This window comes from Neltuma alba, unplaced genomic scaffold, assembly GCF_004799145.2.
Source record: "Neltuma alba isolate B1F8T4 unplaced genomic scaffold, ASM479914v2 tig00011510_pilon, whole genome shotgun sequence".
In the NCBI taxonomy this organism is placed as follows: domain Eukaryota; kingdom Viridiplantae; phylum Streptophyta; class Magnoliopsida; order Fabales; family Fabaceae; genus Neltuma; species Neltuma alba.
The window spans coordinates 20,164-35,149 of NW_021636178.1; the positions used below are offsets into that span (position 1 = coordinate 20,164).

General features: G+C 32.7%; 2 protein-coding genes across 2 annotated transcripts; one reads left to right on the top strand and one right to left on the bottom strand.

Moving 5' to 3' along the window:
- Window positions 1–1,948: 1,948 nt before the first annotated feature.
- LOC114714573 (oxidation resistance protein 1-like) lies at window positions 1,949–6,764 on the top strand. The gene is made up of 8 exons (XM_028899319.1): window positions 1,949–2,260; window positions 2,743–3,269; window positions 3,394–3,466; window positions 4,821–4,898; window positions 4,993–5,056; window positions 5,982–6,069; window positions 6,161–6,245; window positions 6,463–6,764. The coding sequence occupies exons 1-8, from the start codon at window positions 2,147–2,149 to the stop codon at window positions 6,547–6,549; spliced, it is 1,116 nt and encodes a 371-aa protein (XP_028755152.1). The 5' UTR covers window positions 1,949–2,146; the 3' UTR covers window positions 6,550–6,764.
- Window positions 6,747–11,597, bottom strand: LOC114714572 (asparagine synthetase [glutamine-hydrolyzing] 2-like). Its single transcript, XM_028899318.1, is given in 15 exon segments — window positions 6,747–7,160; window positions 7,273–7,380; window positions 7,496–7,582; window positions 7,757–7,837; window positions 7,982–8,116; window positions 8,233–8,454; window positions 8,619–8,699; window positions 8,798–8,959; window positions 9,558–9,652; window positions 9,825–9,920; window positions 10,226–10,367; window positions 10,504–10,561; window positions 10,563–10,597; window positions 11,078–11,216; window positions 11,496–11,597. Coding segments are annotated over 15 exon segments (1,701 nt in total). The 5' UTR covers window positions 11,576–11,597; the 3' UTR covers window positions 6,747–6,980.
- Between the last annotated feature and the right edge of the window lie 3,389 nt (window positions 11,598–14,986).

Sequence of the window (14,986 nt, forward strand, 5' to 3'; positions counted from 1 at the left end):
TTACGTATTTTTTTAAACTATTATCACATTAAAAATATAAAATTTCAAATACTACTATTCAATAAAATCCATATCCTTTTCAGTCATTTTATAACTAAACTAACTTTTCTATTAATCATCCAAACAACTTGTAACTTTTTTAACTGACTTTTTATAAGCACCTATCTAAACATAAATCGTATTACACTAACTGATTTTCACTCTAACTTCAGTTATAAAGTCAATTAGACTAGAAGTCAATTTTACCCAACGTTAATCCAAATATATCCTTAGTGTTTATGACTTATGACTTTTGGCTTTTGAAACATGGAGAAAGAAGTTAAAAAAAAAAAAGGAGCTAAATCCTACTTTTAAGAAATTTACTACTTCTTCCTATTTTTATTATAAGTCTTAAATACTCCTCTTGTCCTATTTATAGGGCACTGAGAGAAATTTTTTTATATAGATGTATAATTTTATCTTTCATTTATTATTGTGTTGATTTTGTTTATATAAAGTATAATGTATATTAAATAGGGATAAAGTTAGAAAGTTGTTGAATTTTAAATGAGAATTAAGGAAGTTTAAGATTTTTCTTGGTTTGTGTGAAACATATTAAAAGTGACTTATAAATAAGATAAAATGAGTAACTTTTTTTTTACCAGCCTCAAATAACTAATTTATGATAACCAAAAATTATTTAAAATTAGCTGAAAGTAATAATGAAGTTAGAAATATATTTTTATTTACAAATATATCCTTGTAATTAATAAGAAAAAATTTAAAAAATGTATAGAAAAGTATAATAAGAGAGAGTACAGCAAAGATAATAAATAATTATGCCCAAGATTTGAAAAAAAAATCCACATGAAACATTAATACAAATCTAAGTTGAAATATGTAAAATACATTACGCTCCTCCTCAAATTTGAAACTTATAAATAAGATCAGTGAAAGCTTATAAATAATTTAAAATTATATATTGCTCTTTCGTTCTTAAATATAAAACTCATTTTGTAGTGTAATTTACATTACAAAATGAGTCTTATATTTAGAATAGAAGGAACATGTAAATTGATAATTTTTTATTTTTCATTATTTAATAAAAGTTATATTCATTTTGATAATTTTACTAATTAAAATTGCTTATTCAATTATAATCTAAACAACTTACTCTTATAAACCAATTTATTTATAAAAGTCAATCTAAACGAAAAGGGAGAATTAAAATGAGGTCCCAAACAAGAAAAACAATTAAAAAAATAAGTTCCAGAGGTTGTCATTCTCATTATAAGATTTGTCGTTATAAATTGTTGATATTGTTATTGAAATCTTTTGGTAATTATTTCTCTTTTGTGGGATTTGATTGTAATTCCTCCAAACATAAATCACACTATCTCAATTTTTTTAAAAAGTTAAATTGAAAATAAACTATTTTTTTGCTGTAAATCCAAATAAGCCTTTATTTATACTTTATACTTTTTTTTCTAATTAAAGTGTCACGAGTTATAACTAGTTCTTATTGTTAAAATTTTTATATTTTTTTTGAGCATGGTTAAAATTTTTATATTATATGTTACTATCTCCAGTTCTAATTATAAAATCCTATTTGTAATTTATAAACGGAGTCTTATAATTAGGACGGGGTAATAATTTATTACATAATAAAATGGAATGCAATTTTTAACGTTTACTGCCTTTACATTATTTAGTGTTTGATATATTTCATTTCCCCCATTGTATTTATTACTTTTTGAAACATAAATGCAATGTTTTCTAGAAATTATTTTGCAAAGTTTCTTGAAGCTTTTCTTTACAATAAAAAATATCGAATAATTGGCCTTAATTTTTTTTTTACGAAAATTCTGAGTTCACTGGGCGAATCAGACAACCCACTTAATCCGGCTGACAAACCGAACCGACTATTCGCAGCTGCAAGTCCTGATCGAAGCTGGGGACCGGGTCACAACTTCAACAATCCTCTCTCTCACATAGGCGAAGTAGATAGTACAAAGAATGGTAAGCGGGGGAGACATTTCTAATTTGTCATCAAATGCATCAAGGCAGCAGAAATGGAAGATAAAAACATAAGAATTTTTGTCCAAAGACGGTGTGCTTGCGATAGAAGATTCTGAGTAGAAACTCATAGCATCTTCTGTATGTAGAAATGGGACGAAAGCAATCTCTGCGAAGCAAAACAGCTCACTTTGTATCGGATCTCACCACTGTCCTACTCAATCCGATCTCTGACAAACCCTCTAAAGCCCCTCCTCCTCCTTCTGTAAGTTCTTGCGTTCCATTTTCTCTCTAATTCTTATCCCATTTATTTTGAAGAATCTCCTTGTTTCTTCCCCGATCAATTCATTAGTCTTTTATCCAAATTAGTCATTTTCTACGACCTTTTTGCATAGTGTAATTTCCTCACTCCTTTCTGTTTCATTTGATCTTTTTGTTACATGTTTGTGATTATGGAAATTTAGATGGCGTATACGGCCTATATTGGTAATGGAAGTTGCTTTTCCTTGGCTTTCGTCTTTTCCGCCTTACCCTATATTGAGTTATAGATAAGGCATATCGATTCCGTTTGTCAATTAGCCCTTTAATTAGCTTTGTACATCTTGCAATACAATTTTTTCTATAGGCTGTATCCTTACGTTTCTCTTTCTTCAAGTATGTATTTTTTAGTTGTATCCGGAAGGTTAATTCTAAACTGTAATTAAGAAGTATCTCCTGCTAAAATTCGTCTGGCTATTTTTTCCTTAGGAAGGAGGGGATATATCAAATGTGTCTGATTCGGAGTCAACTAATCGAGATGGTGGCGAGAAATTAACTGATGGGCCTGATACTTCATCCTTCTCTGCATTCCTCTACTCGTTCTTGTCTTCTTCAGATTCTAGAGATAATGTAAACCCAGATGGGCAAAATGACACTAGAAGTCGAACTGATATGCCGCCATCAGACTCAGCTATGAAGGAAAATACTGGAAAGAGAAGTTTGTTTTCCAGGGGTAAGCAATCTGTTGGTAGAGCTATCAACCAAGCTGCAAGAATCACAGGATTCCGCTCTCAAGAGCGGAAGGATGAGACTGAAATGAAATTGGATGATGGGCATGGTTCCGGATTATCTGGTGTTGAGATGAGGCATATTAAGCCTGAGGAGGAACATACATCTTTGATTGATCTACCAGAAGCTTCTGAACCTTCAGCGCTCCTTTCAGAGAAAATGAGAAATATTCTTTATGCTTCTCTTCCTGCTCTTATTCATGGGAGGAAATGGATGCTACTATACAGGTATATAAGGATGCAAAATTTATTTGGCGCATATGAAACTCTTTCTATGCTTAATTTCAGCAACCTTTATATCAAAAAGTAATGTTTACGAAGCCTTTTTATCACCGTTCGTCATTTCCTGCAGTACACAGAGGCATGGGATGTCGCTTTTGACACTGTACAGGAGAAGCATGCTTTGGCCTGGCTTAAGTTTGCTGGTACGGTTTAGTTGCCCTTGAGGCTTGAGCAATATAAACCCTGAGTACTAGTTAATTTTGCTTAACTTTAGAAATGAAACACACGTTCTGAGTGGACAGTGCGATATTTACTTAGACTGGGTTATATCCACTAATTGAGCATCAAACAGAAGTCCTGCATCGTAGTCAATTCTTGCCTCATATGCAAATGTTATTTGTTGGAATTATTTAAACATTTGAACTGTCATTCACTACCATACCTTCACGCCAGCATCCATTAGTTGCAGATTTGATTCGAGGACAAGCTTGGTTTTAGAAGCGTTGCCTGTTGAGATTCTTGCAGGACATGCTAACTTAGCAGTTTCTGTTTGCCAAAAATGAATTAATTTAATATTTAATTAATATAAAAATATTAATTAATTAAATTAATATTGAAAAAAATTAAGAATATCAATAAGAAATAAAAAAAAGAAATCACAAAAATGGAAAATCAAAATAATAATAAAAATCGAATACGAATAATAGAATAAAATACAATAAATATTAGAATAAAATAGAAGAATATATAGAATAAATAAAAAAAATCAAATTAATTACGAATAAAATGATGAATCAAATAAGAAAAAGTAGACTTAGAAGTTTCTGATTACTTAAATAGAGTTCTCTTTCTTGACAATGGGTGACAAATATAAATGTGTAATATTTTTGTACCATAATTATTTTGATATTTTATTTTTACAGTTGATGGGCTAATTAATGGATAAAATGATGAGTTCCTGTTTTGAGGCTTTCTTTACTGTGGTCATTGTGGAACAGGAATATACTATGTAATCTCTGTTCACTTAAGTAGAGTTCTCTTACTTCACAGCTTAAGTGATAAATATAAAGAAGTCATGATATTTGATGTCATAATTATCTTGATATCTGATTTTTTGCTTTTGATAATATCTCATGTTGTTTTATGTTGATTTTATCATATACCACAATTTATATGTCATTTCCCATTCTTGATCTTGATCACTTCGGGTGGATATTTATCTGAGTTGAACCTTACATTGTTACCAACTATTCCAACAGTCACGTTTCATTGTTGTTTAGCTGTCACTGAATAGTTTGTGAACATCGTTATGAGTAGTATGCAGTAGTTTATCGTATTTGTTAACTTCCTGTGCTTGTAAGCTCTCTGGTGTAAATGTCCGTACTGTAATTTAAAGTCATTCTACCTTTTGTAATTTGACCTGTGAAATGCAGTGTTTGGTACAGATTAATACACTATTTGTTATTTTGTATGTCAACTAAGATATTGCATTGTACCGCCCTTTAAATTGTAAGGATAAGTTCTTCACTTGCGTTAAGATTATCTTACTGTCTCCAGGTTGTTGGAGATCGTAAAGGTGCAGTTTTTGGTGGCTTGGTTGAAGCACCACTTAAGCCATCAAACAAAAAATATCAGGTCATTATCTGACTGTTTAGCCTACTGACTATGTTATACTGTTGTATTAGTATTATCATTTGTTTTATATTGCTAAGATTAGATTTTGTAACAGGGAACAAGTAATACTTTTGTCTTCACAAACGCCTCTGGCCATCCTACTATATATCGCCCAACAGGTATTGACTTCCTGATTTATAAAATGATAGGCTCCCCCCCCCCCCGGGGCAGCATATGATTATACTCTTTCACGAGCAAATAAAACCAGAGATTAATTTGGTCTCAGAATCTTGGTGCACTTCGGTAGTTGTTCTACCTCGAGATTAGACTGAGGTATTATAAAACATATACTATTTGGTCTCGTGTGTGTTGAGTTCTTTTCTCTTTTGGTATTGGGTAAGTTGATGTTTGACCAGAGTTCGGGCTGGATTTTGGTAAAATTCAATTTTTGATGGTTGGAGTTTGGGACTTATCAGTGGTATGATTGAGATTTGAGATTAAAGAGGGCTGTTTTCTAACTAAAGTATTGACAATATATGGACAAATAGATTGAGTTGAAACATTTTCTATTAGAATATAAATATTACTATGTAGCAAAAAAAAAAAAAAAAATAAATGTTACTATTTTTGGTCCTAAATATAAAAATCTACTCTGTAGTGTAATTTGCACTACAAAGTGAATCTTATGTTTAGGACGGACATAGTATTTTTTTAATAAATTTCAGGGCAAGGTGAGGCAGGTAGGAAATAATAGGACGTACCAGCAAGTGTGACCAGTTTAGTCTATTTTTATGTTGGCTGGTTTTAAGGGTTGATCAGACTGCCCTGGTGCCTTGACAAATTTATGGGTTTTTTAGGTTGGATCAGCTGTTTTTCTTTTTTGTTTTTTGTTTTCCTTTTTGGAGACATTGAGTTTGGAGAAATGGAACCAATTTCCATAAAATGCAATAAATGTGACACTACTGCATTATAAACAACCACAGACACCTGTATACAAGCTTAGCTATGCCCTGGTTTGGGACTCCTAAGTTGCTATGGACTAACTATGTTCTGTTTTTCTTGGCCACAAACTAGCTATGCTCAGAGTAACCTCAATTTTTTCAGGGATAAACCGCTATTTCACACTATGCTCCTCTGACTTTCTAGCCCTTGGCGGGGGAGGTCATTTTGCCCTCTATTTGGATGGTGATCTGTAAGAATTCTGGCCTGACATTATGAAATTTTTTAGTTTCGTCAAATTTTTTACCGTACACACTCTTTAATTTCTCTTACATCTACTTCAGATTGAACGGGTCGAGCTCAGTCTCTGAAACTTATGGCAATCCTTGCCTTGCTCATTCTCAGGACTTTGAAGTTAAGGAAGTAGAGGTAGAGGCACTTAAAAAATCTCTCTCTCTCTCTCTCTCACACACACACACACACAGTCGCACTTTGTTTTCTTTGGGGTTATATCAAGGTCTAAATCATTGACCACTATCCACTCATCTTTCTATCTTTATTATCTGAGATCATGTCAAGTAGAGGCACACTTCAATTAAACATTTGCTCAAATAGAATATTATTGAGTACTTCTTCATCCATGCAGCTGTGGGGCTTTGTATATGGTTCCAAGTATGAAGAAGTTTTAGCATTGAGCAGAGCCGAGGCACCTGGAATCTGTCGATGGTGTTAACCTAGATATACATCTGAGCCAACATTTAATGCCTTGCAGCTTCTGTATATATATCATGCTGATTCAGAATCCTGACAATCTATACGTTGTAAGGGAGGCTATTTTGACAGATAACAGGACAAATTTTATCACCCAACTACGTTATCAATACAGCATTGTATAATGTGTAAATATGTACTCAAGCTGTAAATATAAGATTACTTCGTAGGACTGAATTTCCGTATTTATTATACACCAGTGGATGGTCGGTTCATTAGATTGAGGAAAAACAACCACCAACACAAGTGGGACCACATTACAGAGATGCTTCAGAGAAATAAACTTTATGCCTATTACAAAGTAGAGTTCTCAAATGTAATTTAGAAACAACACGTCTCCTCTACTTTCATTAACCAATAAATATACAGAACTCAACGTCCACTAAAAGCAGTTTAGTGGGCGCCATTGATCGGTTTGGCAACTTTTGCTTCCTCGTATGCTGCCTCATGAACGCCAAGTGCAGCCCGACCAGAAGGGTCAGGATTTTTTGACCACGCTGCGTCCCATTCCACAGCTTTTGCGGTACTGCATGCCACACTAGGGCCTCCGGGAACTGTTGACCTAGCAGCATTCTGTTTCAATGGTTGAACACGATGATGAGGTAATGTTTGGACAGAGTATAAATTTTGTAAGCAATGGCACTTTGGGTAAATCTACCCAAAAAAAAAAAAAAATCATGTCCACCTTAGGGAAGAACTTCTCAAAAATTGTTCTGTAGAAGTATGCTTCTTTCGTGGTAGGAGTGTTTTCTGGATAAATAAAACTTGCATTCATTAACATTGCATCTGTGACCTGATCAATTATGAAAAGAGAACAAAGGTTTAGAATTAAATAGCCAAGAAAGTTTACTAACGAGCAGCAAATCAGAAAATGAACCTCAAGAAAGTTTCCTAAGCCAAACACATACTAGGTTGTTGGCATGCTCCTTCAAGCCATCAATCCAGCTGTACCCAACACCGTCACTGAACTGTTCCTTCTGCCTATACAATATGTGCTGAAATGACCACAACAGGGGGGGGGGGGATCAGAAATTCAAGACGAAGATACACAAGTCCATATAACACAGAGGCAAAGACTTTTAAATAAAACGAGACACTTTAACAGCTAACACCACGAGTTTAAGTAGACAAGCAAAATAGATTAGCATGCAGCAGCGATGGATACTAACCTTAGGTAGATATGGCTTCTGATCATCATCAAATGCATTGCGTAGGATCCACTTCTCTATCCTTCCAATATCAGTCCTTATCTGTGTAATGAGATACAAATTTCATAACATGATTGAAGAGATTAAGTCACTGAGTTTAATTTCACGTCAATAAAGCAGTACAACAAAGACATCGTCATTTTTTTTTGGTTGAACAAAGGAACACAATGTAAAACTTTTAAATACCATTTTCCACTCTGGATCTATGCTCATGGCTACGTTGATGAATTCTTTATCTAAGAATGGTACACGAGCCTCTAAACCCCATGCTGAAGTTGATTTATTGGCTCTCAGGCAGTCATAAAGATGTAGTGCTTTAATCTATCAAATCATCAAAGCCATCAAAATCCAAATCATCGAAGTGTGAAACTTGAAGAATGTAATTGGGTAAGCACTAATTTTGTTTCCTAAATAAAAAGAGGAGATAATGTCTTTACTTTTCGACATGTTTCTTGGTGAAATTCTTCCTTGTTAGGTGCCTTGTGGAAGTACAGGTAACCTCCAAATATTTCATCTGAACCTTCCCCAGAAAGAACCATTTTCACTCCCAACGATTTGATTTTTCGAGACATAAGGAACATAGGAGTGCTCGCTCTGATAGTCGTTACATCATATGTTTCTATATGGTGAATGACTTCTTCAAGCGCATCTATACCTTCCTGACATAGCATGAGAATATCTTACTCCTCCATGTAAAAGAAATGCTTATTGTCAAAAGGACAAAATTCAAAAAAGATGTTTTTTTCGTTACACTGGGAAAGCACAGAGAGAGAGAGAGAGAGAGAGAGAGAGAGAGAGAGAGAGTGACGAAGACAGTCACCACCTGAACGGTGAAATGAAATTCATGGTGACGGGTACCAATATAATCGGCTACCTCTCTGGCAGCTTTCAAATCTGGCGAGCCCTGAATATCAGACAAGTTAAAACTCCAAGCATATTAGTTGGCGGAAAATATAACAAGAAACCACTCATTTTCAACAAGCATGAGTAAAGTATTCAAACCTCTAGACCAACAGAAAAGGTATGTAGCTGTGATCCCCACTGATGAGCAGCTTCAGATTCAGCCAAATGACGGTTGGCAACAGCGGCAACCAGTGATGAATCTAGTCCTCCAGACAACAGAACTCCGAATGGTACATCAGTCATAAGTCTCTTAACTACAGCCTGCATGGTATAAAAGTAAAACCAAGATGAAAAGTCATTGAACATGCGCTAGCAAAAGGAACCAAAATGACTATTCTCCTTCACAAACCGCACATCTAATTTTAAAATACAGCCACCACTTTCAGAACTATTATTGTCCTGCACGCTGCACACCATCATTCTAACAAACAATCACATGCAACAGATACCAGTAATAGATAAGCTAGCATATTGGTCCCAGCGGTGCACCCATAAAGGCCTAATATCGGGGTTTTGAGTGCTATTATGAGAAGATACCAATAATAAATTCATGGATAAACCTTCTAATATTTTGTAGATATTAATTATATTTTCTCAAAAGGGCATAATAAAGTTTCATTAAGAGGGAATTTATTGTTTCTTAGACAGTGATTCTTTATGACATTTCAGTTTTTCCTTAATTAAATCGCAAGCTCTTCCACTTGAGCAGTAGCCCAGAAAAATTTATTGGATTCAGTTTCTTGTAAAATGTCACGCCACTCTAAAGGCATGTAGGATTTGTCAAAATTCCAGCGAAATCAAAAGACAATCTAAGACATTTTGTTAACGAAATTCAGTACAACAGAACATAGTAGCTTACCTTCTCAAATGCCTCACGCAAAGCCAGAGGATTGTATGGAGTCGAAGGAATATTCTCCGAATACCAAGGGGGATTATACCACCTTCTTAGGTCTCCTGAAAAGGCATCAAGTTTCAAAGGATATACAAATGAAAAAGTATCTCTATCAAATCAAAATGAAACCAATAAAAGGATGAGAATCACAAGACTCATCGGTATAGCTGATGAGGTAGCGGTTCTCAATATGTTTAAAATAATTTATGAATAGAAGAATGAGGTTTTCAATACCCTGTTTGCTGGAATATAAATGCCCTGGAGGAAAAGATACAAATCTCTCACAATCATCACTCAAAGCTTTCATTTCAGATGCAAACCATATAGATCCTGAAAATAAATCAAGCCTTCAATATATAAGACACCTGCTTTGGTCAAATTATAAAAAATATAAACCAACTTGCCAAGTTACAATGAAGCTTCGTCAAACTAGGCAAATCGTTATTTTCCATCCATAAGTAGTGTTCGGGCTAAGCGAATAGATATTATTCCAAAAGTAGTATTCGAGATGAATAAAATTTACGACTTATGGCCTCACAATGCTAATGATCAGGGTCACTAAAGCAGCAATACAATACTGATGATCAGGGTCACAGGAGCATTAGTTCGTTCTATACCAAAGTAAAGCCACATACCATCGAGACCCCAGCCCATGTAAAGAGGGGTAATCCCAATACCATCACGAGCTGCAATGAAGCTTTTATCTCTAGTGTCTAGAAGGACAAAAGAGAACATGCCATCCAACATGTCAACGAATTCTTCACCATATTCTTCATACTGAGATGATTACAAGTTGTTACAAGCAAATAGGAGGGAAGATATAAGAAAAGCCGCATTGAATAAAGCATCTTCTAGCATTATATATAAAAACAACATGAGGATCACTTGATTTCCTGAGTTGTTGAACACTTACAAGGTGGGCAATCACTTCACAGTCGCTTCCAGTGCGAAATTGGTGAGAAGTCAGTTTTTTTCAATTCTTTATGGTTGTATATCTCTCCATTTACCTAATGACATGGTTCAAAAAGGAAAAGATAAGGCTAAGAAAAGATCCAGGAACTAGTTTAATACCTAAGAATGATTAGAAGGAAGAGAAAAAACAACAGAAGATTTGAGGTGTCAAAACAAAAATACATGTCTTCGTAGTGTTCGATAACCTTTAACATCCAGAAAAAGATGACCCTTGGTGAAAATATTCACATGGCTATTAAATGGCAAAGAGACTACCAACTCAATGTAAAAATTAAGAAACAAATCCCATGTGCAAAATGCAGACCTTATATTGGATCAGACAGATGATATAAGCATGTAAACAGGATTCGTGTATAAGCAGACCAAACGGCTCATTGAAGTAATAGCATGGGTGTATACCCATGGATCTTAAAGTCAGAGAAATGGATCATATGCATCGCGCACTGAATGAGAAAAGCCATGTATTTCAAGTAATAAAGAAAAGTAAATGAACAGAATCGGGTAAACAAACTTACAGTAACAACGACACTCTTGTCTTCATTATATAGAGGTTGATCCCCTGAGGTAGGATCGACGATAGCCAGACGTTGATGGGCAAGATAACAGTTTTCATGGCAATGCAAGCCACTCCAATCAGGACCCCGATGCCTTAACCTGCATTTTCAAGCTCCAGTTTAGAAAGCCGACTATCTCATCGTAAAATATTAACTAAGAAGCAAATGGAGTTCAGTCGTCAAGCCAAAACGAGGAAGAAAACATCTATCCTTCCAAAAGAAGAACAACGCATCTAAATGTACTTATGGCAGAAAAGACCTTCTGTAACTTGCAGCCGTAGATCAAGAGCAAATATTTGCAAGCTAGAGAAAATCACCATAAGCACAGGTTTCGAGAAATGAAAATACGCAGAGAAATGAAATGTACAAGAAAAATTACCTCCTAGACAATTCGATTATACGAGAACGCTTGGCCTGAGAGTTGTCAATGCAGCCCAAGACTGCAAGTATTCCACACATGGCGGCTTCTCTGGGAGGAGACCGGTGAGTGGTGAGGATGCTTATGGCGGCTTACAAAAAGGGACTAACTCGGAATTTATAATGGTTTATTTTTATAATGATATTTAATCCTTAATATCACAATTAATTAATTAATTTCAGTATATTAAAAAAATTAGTTATGTTAGTTATTATTTTTTGTCTTTAATATGATAGCTAGTTAATTAATTTGTATATATTAATAAAACTAGTTAAATTAGTTATTTGTAATAAATATGTGTTATCTTTTCTATTATATCCTTACTAATTAAGTGTATTGATTAAAACTATTACTATTGTAAGGATTATCTTGAAAAAAATAGATAAATACGAGAGATAAAGTAAATTAATATGTTATATTTAGAACTAAAATAAGAATCAAACCAATTCTTATATTAAGTATTAGAAGTACTATTTAGTAATTAAATAGATATTATCTTTTCTTAAAATATCCTTACTAATTAAATATATTGAATAGAAATATTATTATAAAAACTATAAAAAAAATAAATATGAAAAAAAATTAGAATCTTATATTAAAATAAAAATTTCTTATATTAAAGATGTTTAGGAGGCAGTATTTTACAAAGGCCCTGGATTCTGACAACAGTCAGAAGATTCTATATTATATTAATTTTACTGCAGGAGCTTTCTGATATTTAAAAACTAAAACAAAATAAGTGATGGAATATTCTCTTTAGGGTTTTTGTCGGGAACCAATTTCATTCCGGATTCTCTTCTTCTTTTCCTTTCCAAAGAATCTTACTTTTTATTGGATCTAAAAAAGACGAAGAAAGAGAGAGATTCTTAATTCCATGGGCAATTTGGAATTCGGTGGGAAAAAAGCCAAAAATGCCACACACAAAAAGAAAAGAAAAGAAAATTAACCACGTGTGATTTTTGACGAAGGAAGGAGGACAGTTTGTCTTATTTTGTAACTGTCTTTATCTTAGTTTTTACTTTTAATAAGGCTTTTTTGCCAATTACTCTACGGATTATAGATTTCATTTCAAATTGGTACCAAAAAAAAAGAGGGAATTACAATCAAGTTTCACAGAAGAGAAATAATTACCAAAAAGTTTTAATAACAACATCAACAGCCTATAGTCATAAGTCTTATGGTGAGAATGACAATATTTGAAACTTTTTTTTAATTATTTTTTTATTTGGGACCTCATTGCAATTCTCTCAAAAAATTATTGCTTTTACATACGGTTTTTTTTATCTTTTATAACATTCAGGTGGGGCCGTGGACCAAAATCAGTTATCAGATTGAGGCCCTTTTAATTATTGTTTTGGGCCCTTGTTTTGGGTCTTTTTTTTAAAAGAATTTGGAGCAAAAAAGTATGGACCATTCAAACCCAGTTTTGGAGGATTTTAGACCCAAAATTTCACAAATTTAACGGGCAGTCTTATCAAATAACAGGCCTGAATAATTCTGCATTTAGACTATACCATAGAATTTGGCATCACTTACAAAGTGTTAATGTTATCAGATCTAACAGAAAAAACTAATTCTTTATAACATGACAAATTAAAGTTAGGATTTTTACTAAAAAAGGTGTCTACATTTAACATTCCATAGTGTCTCGAGTAGAATTGCCATCTATGCATGGCAAAAAAAAAGTGCTAGCATTAGAACTCACCAATTTGTGATTGTACCAAAAAAAAAGTATTACAAGTTAGTAATATGAATTACATTTAACAGAAAAAACTAATCCCTCGTAATATAACGAATTTAGGTTTGAATACCCAATTGGTGATGCATCTATATTTAGGGCCCAAAAATTACTTTTTGACCAAAATTCACTTTAAAATTGAAATAATTTTTTCTAATTTCTAACTTTTGAATTTTTAAAAAAAAATTTAAACCTTTTAAGACTGTTTTTTTAATATATTTCTCTCCGATTCTTAATATAAGACCCATTTTGTACCGTAAATTACGGTACAAAATATGTCTTATATTTAAAACCGGAGGAATAAAATTTATGCTGAACTGACTTTTCTTAATAAAAAATTACCTAAATACAAACCACATTACATTAATTAAGTTTTACTTTTACTTCAATTTATGACAATTAGTTAGGATAAAAGTCACTTTTGCTAACATTATTCAAAAAAAGCCCATTGTTGTTGTCTTTGAGGTGGATGTACTCATCATCATATATTTTAGTTATTATTTTGCTGTTTTTGTCACTACTGAGCATCTAATACTCATTTTTTACTTTTCTTTCTTCTACTCCTTCTAGCTTTTGCAGCGGCAGAGATATATGGGTGGACAATTATTTCAGTGAGGCATGCGCCACCAATGGCTATTTTTATTTTTATAATTTTAAATTTTAAATTTATATTGATTTTAAGTTATATTCATATTTATCCATTAATATATTTAATTAAATAAAATGAATTTTCAAAAATTTTTCCAATAATAATTATTTTATTTGGAAACTACTTAAATTAAGTTACTCTATTCAATGGGTCAATTTTTCCAATCATACATAGCATGTTTTCTACTTGTTTCATGTGAGTTGTAATTAAATAATATTCTTCTAGTCCTTAATATAAGACTAATTTAACTAATTTGATTATATTAGAAAGTTAGATAAGTTAGTTAATTATAAGAAATATGACGTATTCTTTCTAAAACACTATAATTATTTTTTTTAATATCCTCTCTCCCTCTTATACTTTATTATGGTTGAGAGAGTATCCATAAAATAATTTAAAAAACTGATAAATATGAGAAATAAGTCTTATATTTAGGATTAAAATTTATTCAACAATTAGGTCCTATATTAAGGACCAGAGAAGTAATATTTTAAAAAGACGACACATGATCATATATGTGTAACATCCAAATTTTGGACTATAAAATACAAAAAATCTAAAATGGGCAGGCTATCTATAAAATCACCTCCCAAAAACTATTTATTTGCTCACTTTAAGAATCATTTAAACATACTATGGTTAAAAAAAAAAAGCAATTACATAACACTACCATAATAGAAAGGTTTCAATTCATCCTTTAAAAATATTCTTGAATAAATATTTTGGGTAATTAGAACAAATTAAACCATGTTAAAAAGGATTTAATTCCCGCTAATATGGTTATAGGAAATAAGCCCATAATTAACACCATTAACATAATTTCAAACATTTCAAATTGGGCTTTCGAGTGTCAAACCCAAGGTAATACCAGTAATACCAAGCTCGAGATACAAATAGATTACTCAATAGCTAGTATCATAAATCATAAATAATCAATAAGGTCTATAACAAACACAAGCACAAACCTAAGGCCTCTGGCCTACTACTAGCATTTAATCTATAATTCAGAAATCCACAAAATAGGTTTAACAATCAAATCTTTAATCAATAGAGTATGTAAAAGAA

Bases quoted from the DNA above. Each gene is read 5' to 3' on its own strand.
- LOC114714573 (XM_028899319.1), top strand. From the start codon at position 2,147: ATGGGACGAAAGCAATCTCTGCGAAGCAAAACAGCTCACTTTGTATCG. The intron at 3,467-4,820 runs GTACGGTTTAGT...TACTGTCTCCAG, and splicing joins GGCCTGGCTTAAGTTTGCTG to GTTGTTGGAGATCGTAAAGG. The intron at 6,246-6,462 runs GTAGAGGCACTT...TCATCCATGCAG, and splicing joins TTGAAGTTAAGGAAGTAGAG to CTGTGGGGCTTTGTATATGG.